Genomic DNA, 17,913 nt, shown 5'->3' with positions numbered 1-17,913 from the left:
ACAAAACCAAAATTTGTTTGCTAGAATAGGAGATGCAAGGGTTAGGGCTCCACTGTCTCAATGGGTAGGTGTTTGGGGAACAGAAAGTGAAGCTGAGGGAAACCTGTTAGCATGCAGGCTGTTGAAATTTCTGATAACACAGGCTGACTTGTTCTGGCCACTTAGCAATCAATTATCTCAAAGTTAATCTCATGTCCTTATTGAAGCCTTCTCTCACTTTCACACCTTACAACTTTTCTTTCCATCCTCAGACCTCTGGTATCATTTTGTTTGAAGATAGGTAGTAAAAAGAACATTAGAATGGGACCCTCAATATAAAGTGTCCAGAGAGCTGAGATTTGGTTGTATTTCCAGTATCCCCGAGTTCTGTGGCCTTAGCCATGAGGCAGTGGTAATCTTGACCAGTATAACTTGCTTGGAGACAGATTGTTCTATTCATGCATTCCGTGCAGGACACATAGTTCCTATTTCATAAGTCCCTGTATTTCCGAAATTGTTTGTATTTATTTATTTATTATGTATTTTTGGTACCGGGAATTGAACTCAGGACCTTGTGCTTGCCAGGCAGGCTCTGCACCATTGAGCTATATGCCAGCCCCTATGGAATTCTTTTACCTGCTTTCCACCTTTCCATGGGAGTAGGAATGAGAGATACTAGGTCCCTATCTGTGGCTTTACCTTACTCCAGTTCATATACTACCCATCATCAATAGAATCTCGGAAGACATATTTTGCTTATCAAAAATCCAAGACTGCTTTTACTGGAGTGGTCTCTAAACCAGATTTGAAAGCAGTAGGCTCCCAAAGCTCCTTAGGCCATGAAGGCAAATATTCTGGGAGGAAAATATAGGAAAATATAGGCCCTGAGCTTTGTCATCTGACTGAGGTCAACTGAGACAGACCAAATCAACAAGCATGACATGAAGGGCAAATTTGCAATTAAAAGAAGAATAGGAAATTATAAAGATGGATGGGCCCCATGACATGCACACCCACGCCTGCATGGCCTTGGCCTCCACTGCCAGAAATTAATGCTTTACTCTTTAGCGTGCGTCACCTTTGGCTTTGAACAGAAAGGCAAATGCATTAAAATAACAACAACTGGAACACTTACTTAGCTTGGAAGGCATTGTTAGTTCCCCTGTGGTCGAGGTCGTGACATAGGCATCCCACAATCACTGCTAAAATTTCCACCTCCGTCAGAATCTCTTGAAACCCAGCAGTCTAGGAAGAAGGGGGAAATGGCAACAGTCACTGTGGGGGCAGGAAGGATGGATAAGGTTAGCAGCTAAGCAGCAATCAGCCCTGCTTTCATACCCACATCACTTAAGGAAATGATTAACTGCCACCATCTTGGATGACAGTAAGTTGAGCGGTCAGTGGCACAGCCGAAGGTCCCCACAGTGATGAATTAGCCGGCTGTCACAGTTGGTCCACGCTGCCACATCAGGACAGAGTTCAGATTGTTTTGTTCTCTTTTTCAAAGCGGAGGCTGTACATCCCGATCCAGTGAGAGTCTGGCAAGGGCCCAGAGCAAAGTGTGTTTTGCTGTTGTGCATTTTAATGATGAATATTGTATGGGGAATTAGAAGGGACTGAATTTTGAGCCGAATGCTGTATCCACCAGATGCCACCGAAATAAAAGCGGGCAAAAGAAAATCAAGTCTTTCTATTGAGAGGACTCTCTTAGAAGTCCTTGAACTGTTGCATGATGGCCTTCTATAAGTTATTCTTTAAATACTTTAATTCATAGTAGGGTGGTGGGTGGGTGAAATTCATACAGGTATTGACATAGTGTCTTGGGAACTAGAATTTGGCAGAGGATTAGGTAACCGAGGAGGAAGACAGCGTGGAATACCCATTACTTGCAGTTATTTTTTCCGATCCTGGTAGATTTGCTTTTGAACACATAAGTGTGGTGTGATTTCTTTTGGAAGCAGTTTTATATAATTATGGAACCAACAGAAGCAATGGTTCTTTGGTTCCTGCTGGTTGTTTCATTAGTATAGAAGAGGAAGTACACCTCTGGGAGAAAAGGTCTATGCATTTTCTTGATCCAAGGTCTTGTTCTCCTCCTTTACTAAGTCTCCCATTTCATTACTTATTAAAATCTTTATCAGAGGGCAGGAGGCGGATGCAAATTGCTTCACTTTTCATGTTTGTTTTTTCTTCAAATCTATGCTCACTGATGAATACATGGAAGACACTTCTCTCAGTGAGCTGAAAACTTTATCCTTTAGTTGGCTGTGCTTTTATTGCAGATACAACTGAGTAACAGGATCCTGTGGTGATCGTTTTATTTTTGAAAATTGACTTGAGTCCTCTGCTACATTTAGAATTATAAACCGTTTCATTTGCATAGCAAATGGAAATGTTAACAAATAGTCTGGGAGTAGGAAGTAGTCCTGTTAAATTTTGTGTGTGCCCTTATTTTAAAATTTGGAGTTGGCTGCTGTTATTTCTATGTTCAATTTATTTCAGTTAAAATACTACTTGCAGTCTTTTTTTTTAAGGTCAAATCCTGCTAAAAGATTTAGAACCAAAAACCAGTAGTCCCTCATCCTTTCCCTTTCCTGATTGTCAAAGGCAATTACTTCCATTTTCTTAAGCCTAAGACGGTAGGTTCCCATCACATTTAGAATATGCACACATTACTAGCACTTGGTTATTCATCAAATACTTGTATAGTCCTTCTTCTGTACCTGACCATTGTCCTAAGAGCTTTCTGCTATTTAACTTACTAAATTCTTACAATGTTACTATTAGGTAGGGACCTTTATTATTTCCAGGGACAGAGCAGTCACCTCCTATGCCCAAGGGCTCACAGCTCCGTAGAGTAGCAGGAGGCAGAGAGGGACACACTCCCAGCAGACTTCGCCAGAGTCTGAGGATGTCTGGCAGCAGGTGAGAGTGACGTTCCCGCACTTCCCGCGCAGCCTCCCAAAATAACCCACGCACAGAGCTTTCCTGATGCTCATCTGGTAAACGCCACTTGCTGCTGAGCCAAGGGGCGCACAATCATTGTCTCTTTCCTTACATCAATACTTTCACTTCCTGGCTCAGGAGTCCGCCCAAACCTCTAGGTCTTCTCACACCCTACACATCTCTCTCTGTAAAATGTCTCTTAAAATACTTTAAAGAGGATGCCATCTTCAATTTGATCCTTTGCGTCCTGGGGAGAGCTTGATTGAGCCTCCTGACCGTCCCTCAGGGCTTCCTCTTTCTTCTCCTGGGGGCGGCTTATCTCCCTCATCCCATGCCTTTCTTCTTTCCCAGTTTCTCCTTTCTTTTACAGAAGCACACCTGCCCTGGGCTTCATGAGAAAGGGTGTTCATTTTTTAACAAGAGGTGGGGGCAGGGAGGTTGATTGTTCCGGGGCTGTGCAGAACTGAAAAAGACCCCTTTATTTTTGTACTTGCTAGTTTGCCCGACGATCCTAGGTTGAAATAGTTTCACTTAAGAATTTTGAAGGACTTTTATTAAACTAGGATGTATGATAGACATTGTGAAATTATAGGAAAGCACTCAAAGGTAAAGGGCAACTGGGATGTGGGAAAAGAGAAGGGAAAGAAGGAGAAAGTTTGTATGTATGTATATGCAGGATAGTCAACATGGCTGTTCTACTGTCTTGTATTTCTTTGCTGAAAGAAACTGTCAATGAGTCCTTGGTTAATAAGCATTGCATGTCTATATCTGTTTTCATGGGAAACCACTTTGAAGATATCAGTATGTAATACAACAAGCATTGGTAATTCCCTACCACTTTGTTTGTAACTCCGTACTGTCTGTACTGTTCTTTTGCTATTTTGTAAAATGTTGTCTGTCTGTTAATGTTTTCCTCCTTTTATTTTTAAAATTAAAAAAAAAAAAAAAAATTTTGAAGGATTGCTCCTTGTTGAGCTTCCTGAGTTGCCTGTGAGAAGCACATACAGTTATCCCATTGCTATTCCTAGCGCTTTGAGTGCTACTTGGTTTTCTTTCAGCTAGAATCTTCTCTGGTATTCATCAATTTCACAAAGACATACTTTGTTTTGAATTTTTCCCAATTCGATCTGCATAGCGAACCCAATCTTTACTTCTTCAGTACGGTGTTCTTCTAATCTTTTTGCTCTGTTTATTTTTCTTTAGTATCTTTTTTGTGCTATTTGAATGGAACTTCAATTGGATGAATGTTGGACTTTTTATGTTACTGTTCTTGTCCTTGTTTATTTCTTTTTTCCTTTTCTGATGTAGTTGTTTCCTCCTTCTACATGTTTTTAAATCATAAGCATTTTTTCTGCTCCTTTTTAAGTAGCACACTCTTCTTCTCCCATGAATGCATTATCCTTATATTTCTGAAGATATTAATAACATCCTTAGTGTTTTCTGAGTTTTTTCTTCCTCCTTGAATTGTCTGTTTCCTCTGAAGACCTTTTTTTCAACGTGTTTCCCTTAAATGTCTGGTAATCTTTGGCAGAGTACGTGTATTTAAGACTGTGCATATTTATCCGAAAAGTTTACCAAGTAATCAGTAGTTATTATGGTACTATAAGTGTTCTAAACAATGACATTACACGGACATTTAGATACAGTAGATGTAGCTAGTGTCTTTAGGTTGCTGGGCCTCACTACAGATGACCAGGTGGCCGGCTGGCTTTTTGCAAGACATCCCCAAATGTCAGTATCTTAATTCACTCTTTCTGGACTCTCTAACCTGTGGCTTAGAGATGTGATTACGATTGAGAAAGGAGAGATATGCCTACCCACCTGGAAAGCTGTAGACTTTCCTTTAATGTTGTTGTTTTCAGTGTGTACTTCACCCTCTTTGCTGGTGCTCGTGTCCTCAAGTCTAGGGTTCAGTTTCTCTAGGAAATACTCTGGTTGGTGCACACTGCTCAGCTGGTCCCATTTCTGTGGCATCTGAGAACCTTGTTAGGTTCTGAGGGGCACTGTTTCTTATGTGTGGCCAGGCTTCCACCCTCTCAGACCGGAGGACACTTGGGATGGGCCTTGCTCATGTCTGCTAAGTTATGAACCATCCTCTCTCCATTTTCTCCCTTTTACTGTTATGGTTCCATGAAAGAGAAAGTTTATGTGCATTTCAGTTCTTGTTATTATATATGGTGGTAATTTTTAAAAGGAGAAGGAAATATAAATATGCTTTTTATGATATCTGTCATCTTTTTTAAAAATTTATTTTTAATTTTTTTGTCTTTTTGAGACAGGGTCTCACTATGCAGTTCAGCCTGGCCTTGAGCTCACTTTGTAGCCCAGGCTGGTCTTGAACTTGCAACAATCCTCCTACCTCAGCCTCCCGAATGCTTGGATTGCAGGCATGTGCCACCATGTCTGGCTTGCATATCTGTCATTTTAAAACTATTAAGCTAGCTTTTTTGAGTTTGGTCTTGCAAATGTTAGGTAAATCCTGAAAGTTTATCAAGTAATCAGTAGTTCTTACAATACAATGAAAATAAATGTTTTAAACAATGATACTGCGAGATATATATTATATATATATTATATATTATATTATATATATTATATTATATATTATATACATATATATTATATAAATTTGCCTGTGAAAATACTATTAACTAGAACTAACTGATGAGTCCAAACAGTAAGAATGGGTACATTACTAAAATACTATAATATGACTAGAGAATTGGTGAGAAGTTAAAATCAAACACCATCTAATAGATTCAAAATCAATACTCCAAGTCACTTTTAAGCCATCAGTATCCATTATATTTTAGGATGGAGCTATAATTTTCTACACATTTTTCCCGCCTGGAAATCTGGCATTTTGTTCTTAGATTATTTGCATCATAGACACTTTTGAGAATTTGACAAAAGTTTTGTACTGTCTTTCTAAAAACTTTTCTATAACTTTGTAGGATTCAAAGACCACAGAACCTATCTCAGTATCCTTGGACTAAAGATTCTCTCAAGCACAGCATACACAGACACGCAAAGCATATTTACCTCTCTTGACTGTGATACCTGAGTTACTGAAGCAGCACCTCTTTCTTGACTGTGATTTAAAGCTGCCCAGTAAATGGTTTCTGAGAGTGATCAGGCCTGAAAAGTGTCCCCTGTGCCACTAAGTGTCCACCTGCCCCCTCCCCCATCCATCTTCTTCTGGCCCTATCCATCCAGACCCTGTACTGAGCAGAAAAGTCAACTGCCTGCTAAAGAAAATATACCTTCAAAGGGAAACAGAGAGACAGCAGAGGGATATTTTAATGCATTTATTCCATTCTTGACTCTAGTTCATTATTTTATTTTCAAATAAAATTATGGCTTCTCTTTCACTCAGTAATTATGAGTTTTACTGACGTTTATGTTACTATATCTTCTTGCCTGTATCCCTTCATGGTTTGTGTCAGAAATGCAAGCAGTGAATATAATATATCTAGGTAGAGAGACAATCAAAGAATATAGACCTAGTTTCTAGGGCACCATCCTCAGAAAAGCCTGTGACTTCCCTCTAAGCGGGATGGTCACTTACTAGGCTGAAATGTCTACTGCGATAACCTTACCCCGAGCTGCCACAGCACGGTAACTAGGACTCCGAAGTCCCCAGACCAGTAGCACTGACTCCTAGGGTCTTCTAGAGTATCCACTACTTTCCATCACTAAGCAACACAAAATTTAAGTCAGTTAGGGTGCACCTCCATTTCAAAGCCAAGGCTGTTTGATGCTAACAAGTGCAGGACGGAATACTGTCAGAGAAAAGTGACCGCCACTTGGTGAGTTTTGAGTCCAAACAGGTGCAAAACCAACAGACATAATGTCAACACTAGATGTTGCTATGGGAGATCATTTCACTTAACAAATGTTATTAAGCGCCTGCTATGTTTCAGCCATTTGGTATATTTGAGCAAAGAGGGCTGGGATAATACTAGCAATAGCTGCTAGGCATGGTGGCACACAGCTATAATCCCAGCATTTGGGAGGCTGAGGCAGGAGGTTTGCCATGTGTTCAAGGGCAGCTTGGGCTACATAGTAAGTTCAAGGCCAGCCTGAACTACAGAGTGAAACCGTCCCCCCTCCTCTCTCTCATATATATATATATATATATATATATATATATATATATACCATATGCCAGGCACTTTTCTAAATACTTTGAATTCATTATTCCATTTAATAACTTTCTGAGGTAGGTGCTGATCTTGCCTTACCACTTTACAGATAAGAATATTAAGGTACCAGATTACATGGCTAAAAAGTTACAGACGTGGGAATAGAACCCAAGCAACCTGGCTCACACATATATTCTTACCTGCTACACAGCCTCTAACATGAGGTATATGTGTAGTTGTGTAGCCTTTCAATACTCAGGAGGATAGGGTGTTAAGCAGTGGGACTTTAAAGAATCACTTGCTGTGTGCTCTATTCCACGAAGTATATTGTACTTGAGTAAGAAGTGTTAGACTGATGCTGCCGAGCCACTGGGCACGTTTACTGCAAACATGGGTCTGGAGCACCAACCAGTACCTTATAATAAACAGTGTTTTAGGATGAAGTTAGAGAGAAAAGGATGGTACAGTTGTTTGTATAAAACATCACAATTTAATAAAATGTCCAAAATATGCACAGGACAAAGGTTATCAAGATGAATATAATTATGCTATCAATCGTGGACTCATAGGTGAGTTTTTCTTTATGTTCAAAATATCCATTTTTTTATTCATTTATATGCTCTATGTGTATATACTTGTAAATTCTGTTTTAAGGATAAACCTATGCTTAACAAGTTGTCCTACCTTGGAATAAAACAGTGATGTTCTGAGAAGTGCTCACACCTTATTCATTGAGCAAATACTGACTAAGCACTTACTCTGCTTCAGAATCAAGGAATAGACAGCAAAGCTCACACATGGAACCAACCAGAACAGTTCCAGGGTGCCCTTCGCTAATCTTGTGGCTTGCGGGTGAGTAAGGTAGAGATGCTGGCCACTCTTGCTTGGCGTCTGGAGAATGTACATCAGGGACTGGATGCTTTTGTCTGACAGCAGCCGTGGCACAGGAATCTGAAAGTGATGCTAGAAATTCTGCCCTCATATTGCTTTTTGAACCCAAATATTGGGGATACTGAATGATACTGAATGATGATGTCCTGAGGAGCTCGTAATGTTCAGTCTAAGATCTGATGGCAAACTGAGAGGAAGGGAATCTAATGATGTGTTGGAAATTCCCAAACTGGACTTTCTTGGCTGCGAATGCTCTTCCACGGACGCTGATGTGCAGACACCCTGGAAAAAGCTAAGGGGTTGGATAAGGTTGAGAGGCTTCATGACAGTTTTTGGAGACCTTTTTTCTCTCATTCTTTTCTCTTGTTTGGAGAAGAGGAACAAAAAGTACTGCTTAGCTCCACCATAGGGGTTTGAGAGAAATGCTTCTCAAGGAAGTGCCTCCTCTAGAAGTGGCTTGAATTTGGAGATGACCTCAACTGTGGGCTTTAAGGGACTATTTATGTAACAAGTATTTAATTTCTGATGCAAATTAATTTTGGTATGCAAAGTGTTGTAGGGTCACTGTCTGGAGTCTTTCTTTCGTGCACTATTAAAATCAAATTTACTTCAGCCAAAGAGTGCTCTTTGAAGGCTATACTGTAGATACCACACAGAAGGCATTCATATCTTCTAAATAAATGGCCCAAGTTTCAATGGTGATGGTAGCTCTGCCTGTCCATTTGTAACATGACGAGTCTAACTGTGAGACTTACTTCTCCTAGCAGGGAATGATGGTCCCACAAGCAGGGTGCCTTCAGTTCTGGTCCTACTCCAACCCAGCATGTATCCCGGCTAGATCATCACGGCTAGATCAGGGTGATGAAAAATTGTTAATGCCCGTGTTTGGGCTCCACACGCATTTGGAGCAAGCAGGGTATGCTTCTCTTTGGGACTGTGGTCTGTGGATTTTTCAACACATAAGTCCAAGGTCCAGGTGGATGAGTATCAAGCCATTCCATATGCTGCGAGGCAAGGCTTTTAGGCAGAAGATTTTTTTCAAGCTTTAGAATAGAAGTCAACCTCAGTTGCCTAAGAGGAGTGCTTAAGCATTAATATATACTACTTGATGCCACAATCTACCTTCCTTTATTTTTTAAAAAGAAAAACTTATTTTTGCCACTCCAAAGTAGTGTGTGATAATATCACATGGGGAGAAGGACAGGTGTCAACTACAATCCTCTAAGGAAGGGAAAAACTCAAACAGATAAATTACAGCATTTACATTTAGTGGTCACACCCCCTTGGTGTTTACAGGAATATGTGCTTGCCAATATTTGGGTCTGCTGAGCTAAAAAAGAGGTATTTCAACCCTCTTTCGAGGTTCAAAGACCAGAACTTTTCCAGCTGTTAAGGGACTGACAGGCAGCACCAATAGCCTCACATATCTACTATACCAAAGTCTGCAATACAACACGACCGGTTATAGTTTGTCTAATTATCCCTGGAAGTGGGATAGTTCTGATCAAATTTGCTTCTCTTTATTCTCAAAGTGAACATAGATTTGACATCAATGAAATATTGGTTTGTCTACAGTGATCCTTTCCTTACCAAGCTTATAGGCGTTGGGAAGACTTTATAGTCAAATGCTCCTCTTTTATAATTGGAAACTTCTGAAGGGACTTGCCTTCACACTGTCAGACCTAAGCCATGTTTGTGGTATATAATAATGTAATTTCAAGTAATGTTGCAGATGCTTACCCACTAAATTTCAGAAAGGCAAGAGAACAAAACATAGAGATCTGTGTGCTACAACTACCCATGTTGATACGTAAAATAAAACTATTAGGTTGATTTTATATAATTATAGTTACTTTTATCCCCTTTCGGGTTTAACTTTTAACTTATTTAAAGCACCTTTATTTGAGCATAATTTTAAAATGTCTTTATTTGAAAGCTAAAAACAAACAAAATAGAAGACTATAATGAATGCCATGTATTTATTACCTAACCAACAGGAGCCCACAGTTTGCCAACTTTGTTTCCTCTGTCCCTTCATTTACTGTGTTTTGTTTGTTTTGTCTGCTGAACTGTTTGAAAGCAAACCTCTGGCATCTGTCAACCTTCTATTGCATTCTCAAGATGGTATGATGTGGTCAAATAAAAAAATGCTCAATCTATCTCTGTTCTTATATTTTGATAAGATACATACAAAGATATACAAATTATGTAAGGAAAATTTTCAGACTACATACCTTAATCAGACTTGAGAATTATGTTTAAAAGTGAAATAAAACTAAAAAAAAAAGACTTAAGAAAATCGAGGTTTCTACTTTAATTTAGCTAATACAATAATCGACTATACGTCGCACATGTACTCCACTTTAAAAAAGGAAGATTCTTAAAGACTTAGCTCTCAATATTAAAAATGTATATGTACATTTTATGATTTCTTTTGAGAACAAGAGCAGCATGTTTTGTCCACGCTTAGAAAAAGTTTGTATTTTGTTTAGATAAATTACTAGTGAACACAACAGAACATAACATGGTTTGTGAGCACAGAAGTAAAGCAGATCACGTGGTGCACATTAATTGTGCAGAAAGGCAGATCTCTCAGAGTGCCGTGAGAAGCTGGGTTGATGAATTTCAAGAACATGAAGACTCTTCAAAGCTTGCTCTAATTTTTATTAGCCATCAGTACACCAAGAGTAAACATGAGACCTATGAAAAATTAAAACTTTTTAATACTCCCAACTTGACACCTTTAGAGGCTAGGTTTCAGTCCCAAGAAAATGTCACCAGAAAGTCATACACCATGGAAAATGGAAGCTCTGATAAACAACCATGGCTTTGCTGCTGGGTCTCACTGGCTTGGAGGATTCAACTGGCATCGTAAAACACAAAGCAACAGATTAAAATCTATTAAAATCATACTAAAAATCTCAAGAATAAATTCATTTTAGTAAAAAACATCCTATATTGTAACTAGGCAGCCCAGCACCCAAATCTCAAACCTTTCCTTGCAAACCTGTGTCCATGAACAAGAGCTTATACTTCCCTGTAACACTGGACATGATTATGATCATACAGCTTTACAATTTACATGTCCTAAGGAAAATACCCAGCTCGCGCTGATGGTGTGGGAGAATTTATTTTCACTAGAAAGGGAATGACCCATAACTCATGAATGGCAGCGCTTAAAGTGAGTTATGGAGGGTACTCTCTGTGAGAGGAAATGGAGTGGATTATCCTGCCCAATTGTATGTTTGGTTATTAGCACACCAGGTTCTTAATTATGTGCGGCTTTGCCTTTTTTCTTTACTAAAATAAATGTGGATAAAAGGAATGTCAGCTAGAAACCTGGAGTGTCTGATTGGGTTTCTGAGATGTAGGCAGAGAGAATAAAAATAGGAGCCTTCTTACTGGATTAGAAGGTAAGAGTCTTAAGTATAATTTAAACACAGTATTCAAATTGATCAGCCCCATAACTATAGTGTCCACTGCTGCTATTATACAAAACCATTAAAATTGCTTCTTTGCTAAATTAGAAATTTACCATGTTTTAAATTACTACTACAGGAAGATCAAAGAACTGGTTTTTCTAACATGCAGATTTTACTCTATTGTTATGAGAGTGCTACCTTGTATTTCAAAGAAAATATGACTAGTTACTGTTTATATTGACAAGAAAATGCAGAGTGAAAACTACGTCTGGTGATTACAAATGGCACTGTTTATTGTAATACAGCATCTTGATCTCTTTGTACCTTCCAATGTCATAATTTGCAAAGGAATTTGATTTCTGTTGAGAATAGGATTTTGGTTTTGATTGAAAATGTTTTATTTTAAAACTCAGTTCTGCCTATCTGAGGGGGAAAGGAGAAGAATTCCAGTTGTTTTTCTATGATCTCCTCCCAGAAGGAATCTTCTTCCTCAAAAATCAAGGACTCTTCTGTTGATTGCAGACGGCACACAGTACGTTGTCCTCAAGCTGGTGAATAGGTTGGATTTTCTCCCTGACCGTCCCTTCTGCTCTCTAGTTTGAATTATCAATAAAACGGCTTGGCTTATCTCTGAAAATAACCTTGTTGACAACACAAATATGGACTTAAGCATGCTACCTCCACATTTAAGATTTAAGCAGACCCCAGTAAATGTCAGGGGGTGTCAATGTGTTTGCTGTGATACTTGGTTATTATTAGTGTTTAACTGCGATTCCCCACCAGCGCCATGCCACCAGCACCACCATAAATTTTAATGTGATCATGTGCTCTTCTCTTTCCATATCCAGTGAATTCTGCAAGATCATAATAGTCTGTATTATCCCTTGCTGAACCTTAGTGTGATATGAAAGGAGGACAAGATTTCTAGCAGTGATAGTTGTTCATCATTTTATAGTTTTTGTTTTTTTGTTTAAAACTGGACACTGAGCAACATGGTTCCTTGAATAATATTCCCCTAAACTAAATGCACTCATTCAATTAATCTTTATTGAGCCCCTACAGGATGCAGGGCATGGTCCAAAGTGCTAATGAGTACATTTATGGGATAGTAAAGAATACTGACTCTTAAGGACCCCCCTCCCCCGCCACCGGAAAATCTGTCAGAGCTCATACATCATTTATAAAACTGAAAAATGTCTTTGCAACCCTAGCACTATTACATGCCTTTTATCTTACAGAATACAAACAAAAGCACAGTGCTTTTCTATATCGGGTCCCCATCATGAATATAAGAAATGTGTCTGTCATCTTTCCTTATGGGTGTGCTTGAGGGAATATTTATTCTACATGTGCCTAGAAATAAGGAAAATTTGTACCACTCATTGATCCGTAGGCTTTTATTCTTCACTTTAATTACAAATGATAACTGGCACTATTTACCATATTTATCAAAAGAATTCAGAGTTTGGTAAATGTGAACTATTTAAATGCCTATTTAAAAGCAAAGGAAAACATTCAAGCTTTTATCATATACATGTGAAAGTTCAGGCCAGATACACGGAACAAATTAAGAAGTCATCAGTATGACTCCGAGTGAACTAAATGTCCATAATTTTATACCAAACTACCTGCCCTACAATTTTAATTTCTAAAGAGACAAAACTGCTTCATTACTGAGATAGATGAGCCTGAATGCTTCTGCAAAATGCAATTCTGAGACAATAAATTTATTTTCCACGTGGCAAGATTTTAGAGTCGAAGCTTAGGAAGCTGGTGCATAGATCTACAATTTTCTTGTCTTGTCGTTCACAGGGCCAAAATGTGTGCTCAGCAGTCACACACACCTAGGCGGCTTCCCTTTCCCGCAGACAATGGCCTTAGGAAAATAAACAGTCACATGTTTAAGGTCACACAGAGAACCTGCAGAGGCAGCCATCATAAACTGTGCCCGTCCTGATAGCACGTTCTCTTTTCAGACAGACTGGTTTTGTTGGAAATATATTTATTTGGTGGTGGAATGTGTGCCGCAGTGTCCCCTGCGCTAGGAGAAAAGCACTTTTAAGGAAGGTTGATAAGGTTTTCTCCACCGGTTTCTGGCAACTGGCTGGGAAATTTTGCCTTGGAGCGCCATCTAGAGGAAAATTTAGCACACATGCGTGTTTCTTGGCTTTGAGACCCAGGCTGGTGTATAGACAATTCTTTTTCTATATTAATATAATATTTTGGGCCTAACTCATCACATATAGATAAATATGAAATTCCTTGAATATATATATATATATTCATGCATACTATTAAAACAAGGAAAGACCCTGGTAGTCTTCAGGAGTGTCTGAAACATTGGTACCCATCCATGGAAATAATTTGGGTATCATTTTGTTATAGACCAAATTGATATTTCACAAATTACAATTGATGAGTAAATTAAATTTATTTTCATCTACATTGATTCAATAATCTTTTTCTCTTCATAATTATTTTCTTAATTAAAGATTTCTGGCTTACCAGATTGTCCATTGTCAAGTTGGAAGATGCACGTGTTAGAGACAAAATTTAACATTTTCAGCCTATTGTAATCTTTAGTCACGTTCAGAAAAATGTAATGAGTAGCAAATAACTTTTGCAGATGTGGCTACACAGCTCAATATGAGGATAAAAAAATAGTATGCGTCACTGTACCCTTTTTTGAAATCCTCCCCATCTCCCATTAGAGAACTTTAACAGCAAACACTTCTATTTTTGCAGTAGCGTGAATACAAAAACAAAACCGAAACTTTTTTCTAACAATAACAGTCTTTAAGTTTGCTGAGCACATGTAAAAATAGATGCTCTCTTGAAATTTCTGATGGTATGAGATGTCAGTGGTGGTCACATAGTTTGACAGCTCTATTTTCCTCATTTTCTTGAAAAGTATCAAGATTGCCCGTAACATGAATGAATATTCACTGAGAAAAACTGAGTATATGTTTCCTTCTATTCTAAGGGTTCACCCTCAACCTGTTGCCCTTGCCACATTCCCACATCTCAGCTACTTTAAGACTTTCCAGGGGCCAGGGATATAGCTCAGTGGCACATGTGCCAGCCTGGCAAACACAAGGTCCTGAGTTCGATTCCTCGTACCAAAAAAAAGGAGAAAGAGTTTCCTAGGACTTTTCAGAAATATCTGTCTCTATCCTTAACATCACTGATTCACAGTGTTACAGCTGATCCTATTTCCTTTGCTGAACAAGGCTTTTGCCTGCTTATTTTGGCCATTCTGTAAATCCACGGGCTCTCCAAACAGTCAGTTAATATGTGAATGCCCTCTGTGAGCCAAACACCTGAACTCTGCACACGAAGTTCATGCTTCTTTTCTACTGAAATCTGATAAGGAAGGCCGAAATAAGGTGTTTGCCTGCAAGCGGTGTTGGTGCTTTGCCTCACACTTGAGGCGTCTTCGTCCCACCAATGACTGGCTGCCCTCTCATAATGTGCCCACCAAGGGACGAGTCCACTGCAGGTCTCCAGTGAGGCCCTCTGTTCCTTAAGCAGAGGAGGACCCACAGGGCAAGTCCCTGAGTAGAAACTGAAGACATTTTGGCCCCTTCTCCTTGTCTGCCTTTTCCTCCACCTCCTCCTCCTCCTCCTCCTCCTCCTCCTGTTCCTCCTCCTTCTTTTTTCTGTACTGAGGATTGAATCGAAGTCTTTCACACTGAGCTACATCCCCAACCCTTTTTAAACATTTGAGACAGGGGCTTGCTGAGTTATGAAATTGCCCAGGCTGGGCTCACACTTGTGATCCTCCTGTAGCCCCCACAGTGCTGAGGTTACAGGCGTGTGCCATGCTTTCCCGTCTTCATCTACCATACAAGCATTTGAGTTCAAGTCAGTCTGGTGCACATCTGTTGCAGACCTACCGAGTACATGACAGAGTGCACGGTGCTGGGAGGGCCATCGACACACATGTGTTTAGTAAGTATGTGGATGTTGTTGAAAGAATAAGAGATTGTCACTTTCCTTATGCAGTTTACTCTAGGGGAGAATGAGAGATTGGTAACTTCAAATACTCGGTAGACAGATAGATGTGTGCTACTATATAGTATGGAGAAATGCAATTATTGATGCTTTGGGAGAAAGGGAAAAACTTTATAGAAAAACTGGCATTAGATCAGTGCCTTAAAGGATTAGTAAAATTAGAACAGGCAGAGAATGCGGTGGAGATTTTCCTGGAGAAGTAGATTTGGACCAGAGGAAATGTATTGCACCTGGAATTCCCTGTTTTGTGTCTAAACTTTAAGGTATGAAGACACAACGTTTCTGTATTTATATTTTAAGAATCCAGAAGTCACATTCTCTTTTTGGTATGGTAAATATGTTTGCAGATACGCACATACATGCATACATATATGTGTACTTATGCATTTAATACTGTGAGGCCAAAGATGCTCACACATGTGAATCAGAATAGCTTAACAGTGGAAGTGGAAGTAAAGGCAAAATAAGCAGTAATTCCTGCCAGTAAAAGAGGCTGAATGGAGGTCTGCCACAACCTTTGCCACAAACATCTGCTTTCAGGTTTAATCCAAAGGCTAGCCTCTGGCCCAGTGCTCTAGCTGTCTATCTCGTAAAATAGCTTTGCCACCAAACTGGTTAGAGCCCAGGGGCACAGGTTTTAAGTTTACTGAGCTTCTCAACCTGAGCACTGACTCCTATCCATTTTTTCTCCTGTGGGCTCCTTGGGTGTTTTCTTAAATAAGCATTCTCTGAGGATCTCCACCTCCCTACTGTGACTCTCCAGCAGCCTGTAGCATCTTATCGAGGGGTTGATTTATTCAGTTCTTCATCTCCATTTCCTCTGCAAAAAGATTACACTGGACGTCCAAGCATTTTTCTCGTAAAAGAACCAGTTTGCCAAGAAAGAACATTCAAAAGAGGTTCAAGTTCTTGCTGCATCCGCGTCAAAGTGTCAATGATTTTACAGCTTTAGAGTTCAGAAACTCTTTTCAAATCTGTTCTCCCATAATCAGGGCAGGTAAGGTCTACCTGAAAATAGTCCCAGGGCAATTTTTCAGAGAAATGGAAACATAAAGGAGAAGGCCTAACGGTTCCCACAAAGGGAAGGTGACCTTCTGCCATCGCCGAGCACACTTACGGTTAGCATGGCAAACATCAGTTGGCACACGTTGAAGGCGTGTCTCCAGTTATGGTACAGAACCATTCGGTAGTTTTTCCTCACCGTCAGGAGCCACCTACACAGTGTCTGGAATGGAAGGGGAGAAGCTGTGTCAGGCAGCGGATGTACACCCAGCGGACCACTATCAGAGCCCTTGCACCAACACCCAGTGTGAATCTCAAGGTATTCCTGTGAGTGTGCAGGGTGGGGATAATCACGCCCACTTTGTTTTTGAAGAACCTGCACTAACACATTGTCCCAGGTATGCTCCCTGGATCACCCAAGACCACATCTTACCTCATAGTCTATTTTAAATTTCTGTACCATCCCCAGCTCCATGAACATCCGGAGAGCAGCTGTGATCATGGCATCCACATCCAGGGAAAAGTCATCAAAATGGATGTCATCAATGGCCAGCTCAGACACCAGAGGGATGTTAGTTGCCTAAAAAAATGAAAGACATAAGTCGAACCAGGTTCACCAGGTTTCCCAAGCCCCAAGTCCCGCTCTCCTCCCCTGCTTATTGGAAGCGCCACGTAAATCAGGCCTGACCTGCACTTACACCCTGATACAGCTAAACTCTGAGCTGAAATGTCTTTTGTTTGTGAACTGCAAATGCCCCAAGCAAATGAAGCGAGAGGGGGAGGGAAGCTAATCCGAAGGTAAAATACATGCACTGGATCTAGTCCGCAGAATTTAGACTACAGAGCTATCGAGTTTACCGAAACCATGGTCATACAATATATTCTGATGCATATTACAGAGCACTAAACGCAGGAAACATCTGGGCAGCCAGCAGCTGTGAATTTTAATTGCTGTTATTCAAGAGGGGGAGGTGGAAAGACACCACCGTGCCTTGTTTCTTGTGTCCTTCAGTGCTGTAGCTTGCATGTGTTCTTTGTTACACACATATTCTATTTATTAAACAGGATGAAAAGAATCAGACAGCAGAGCTCTGGTGCCAAATGTGTTGTCTTAATAAAACACGGTAGAGATGTTCGGAGGGTTGGCACAAGCATATGTTCACTGAAGAGGTAAATTTTGCTATATTGTTTAACTTCGTTCTATGCAGACTTCATAGTGTCATAACAATACGGGTCATACACATGCAGGGTTCCCACAATGCCCATATTAGGCAGCTGTCAATCAACTGCCCCACACAAACCTAAAGGGGAGGGGAAAAGCCTTTGGAAATCATTTTCATGCTGATGTCAGCAGATGTAGCATATCTTTTAGACCACTCTTGGTGAAGGAGTCTCTTTTATGTTTTCATGTTATCAGAGACCATTTTCTATACTGTATTCATATTCCTACTCTATTCTCTGGGTATAAATTACACTAGGAGTAATTTATGCCCTGGAACTGCTTCGGTTGAGCA

The 17,913-nt window shown here is 39.9% G+C and overlaps 1 protein-coding gene across 1 annotated transcript in view; it reads right to left on the bottom strand.

The window, feature by feature from the left end:
- Positions 1-17,913, bottom strand: part of Pde11a (phosphodiesterase 11A) — a 375,824-nt gene that overhangs the window by 74,317 nt on the left and 283,594 nt on the right. Inside the window, exons 11-13 of the mRNA XM_005373398.2 lie at positions 16,833-16,979; positions 16,515-16,622; positions 1,115-1,224 (exon numbers count right to left, since the gene is read on the bottom strand). Of these exons, the coding sequence (XP_005373455.1) occupies positions 1,115-1,224; positions 16,515-16,622; positions 16,833-16,979 (365 nt within the window). The remainder of the gene's footprint in view (positions 1-1,114; positions 1,225-16,514; positions 16,623-16,832; positions 16,980-17,913) is intronic.

The sequence above is a fragment of the Chinchilla lanigera genome, unplaced genomic scaffold (genome assembly GCF_000276665.1).
Source record: "Chinchilla lanigera isolate Chin_1 unplaced genomic scaffold, ChiLan1.0 scaffold00002, whole genome shotgun sequence".
NCBI lineage: Eukaryota > Metazoa > Chordata > Mammalia > Rodentia > Chinchillidae > Chinchilla > Chinchilla lanigera.
This window is presented reverse-complemented; position numbering and strand designations above follow the sequence as displayed.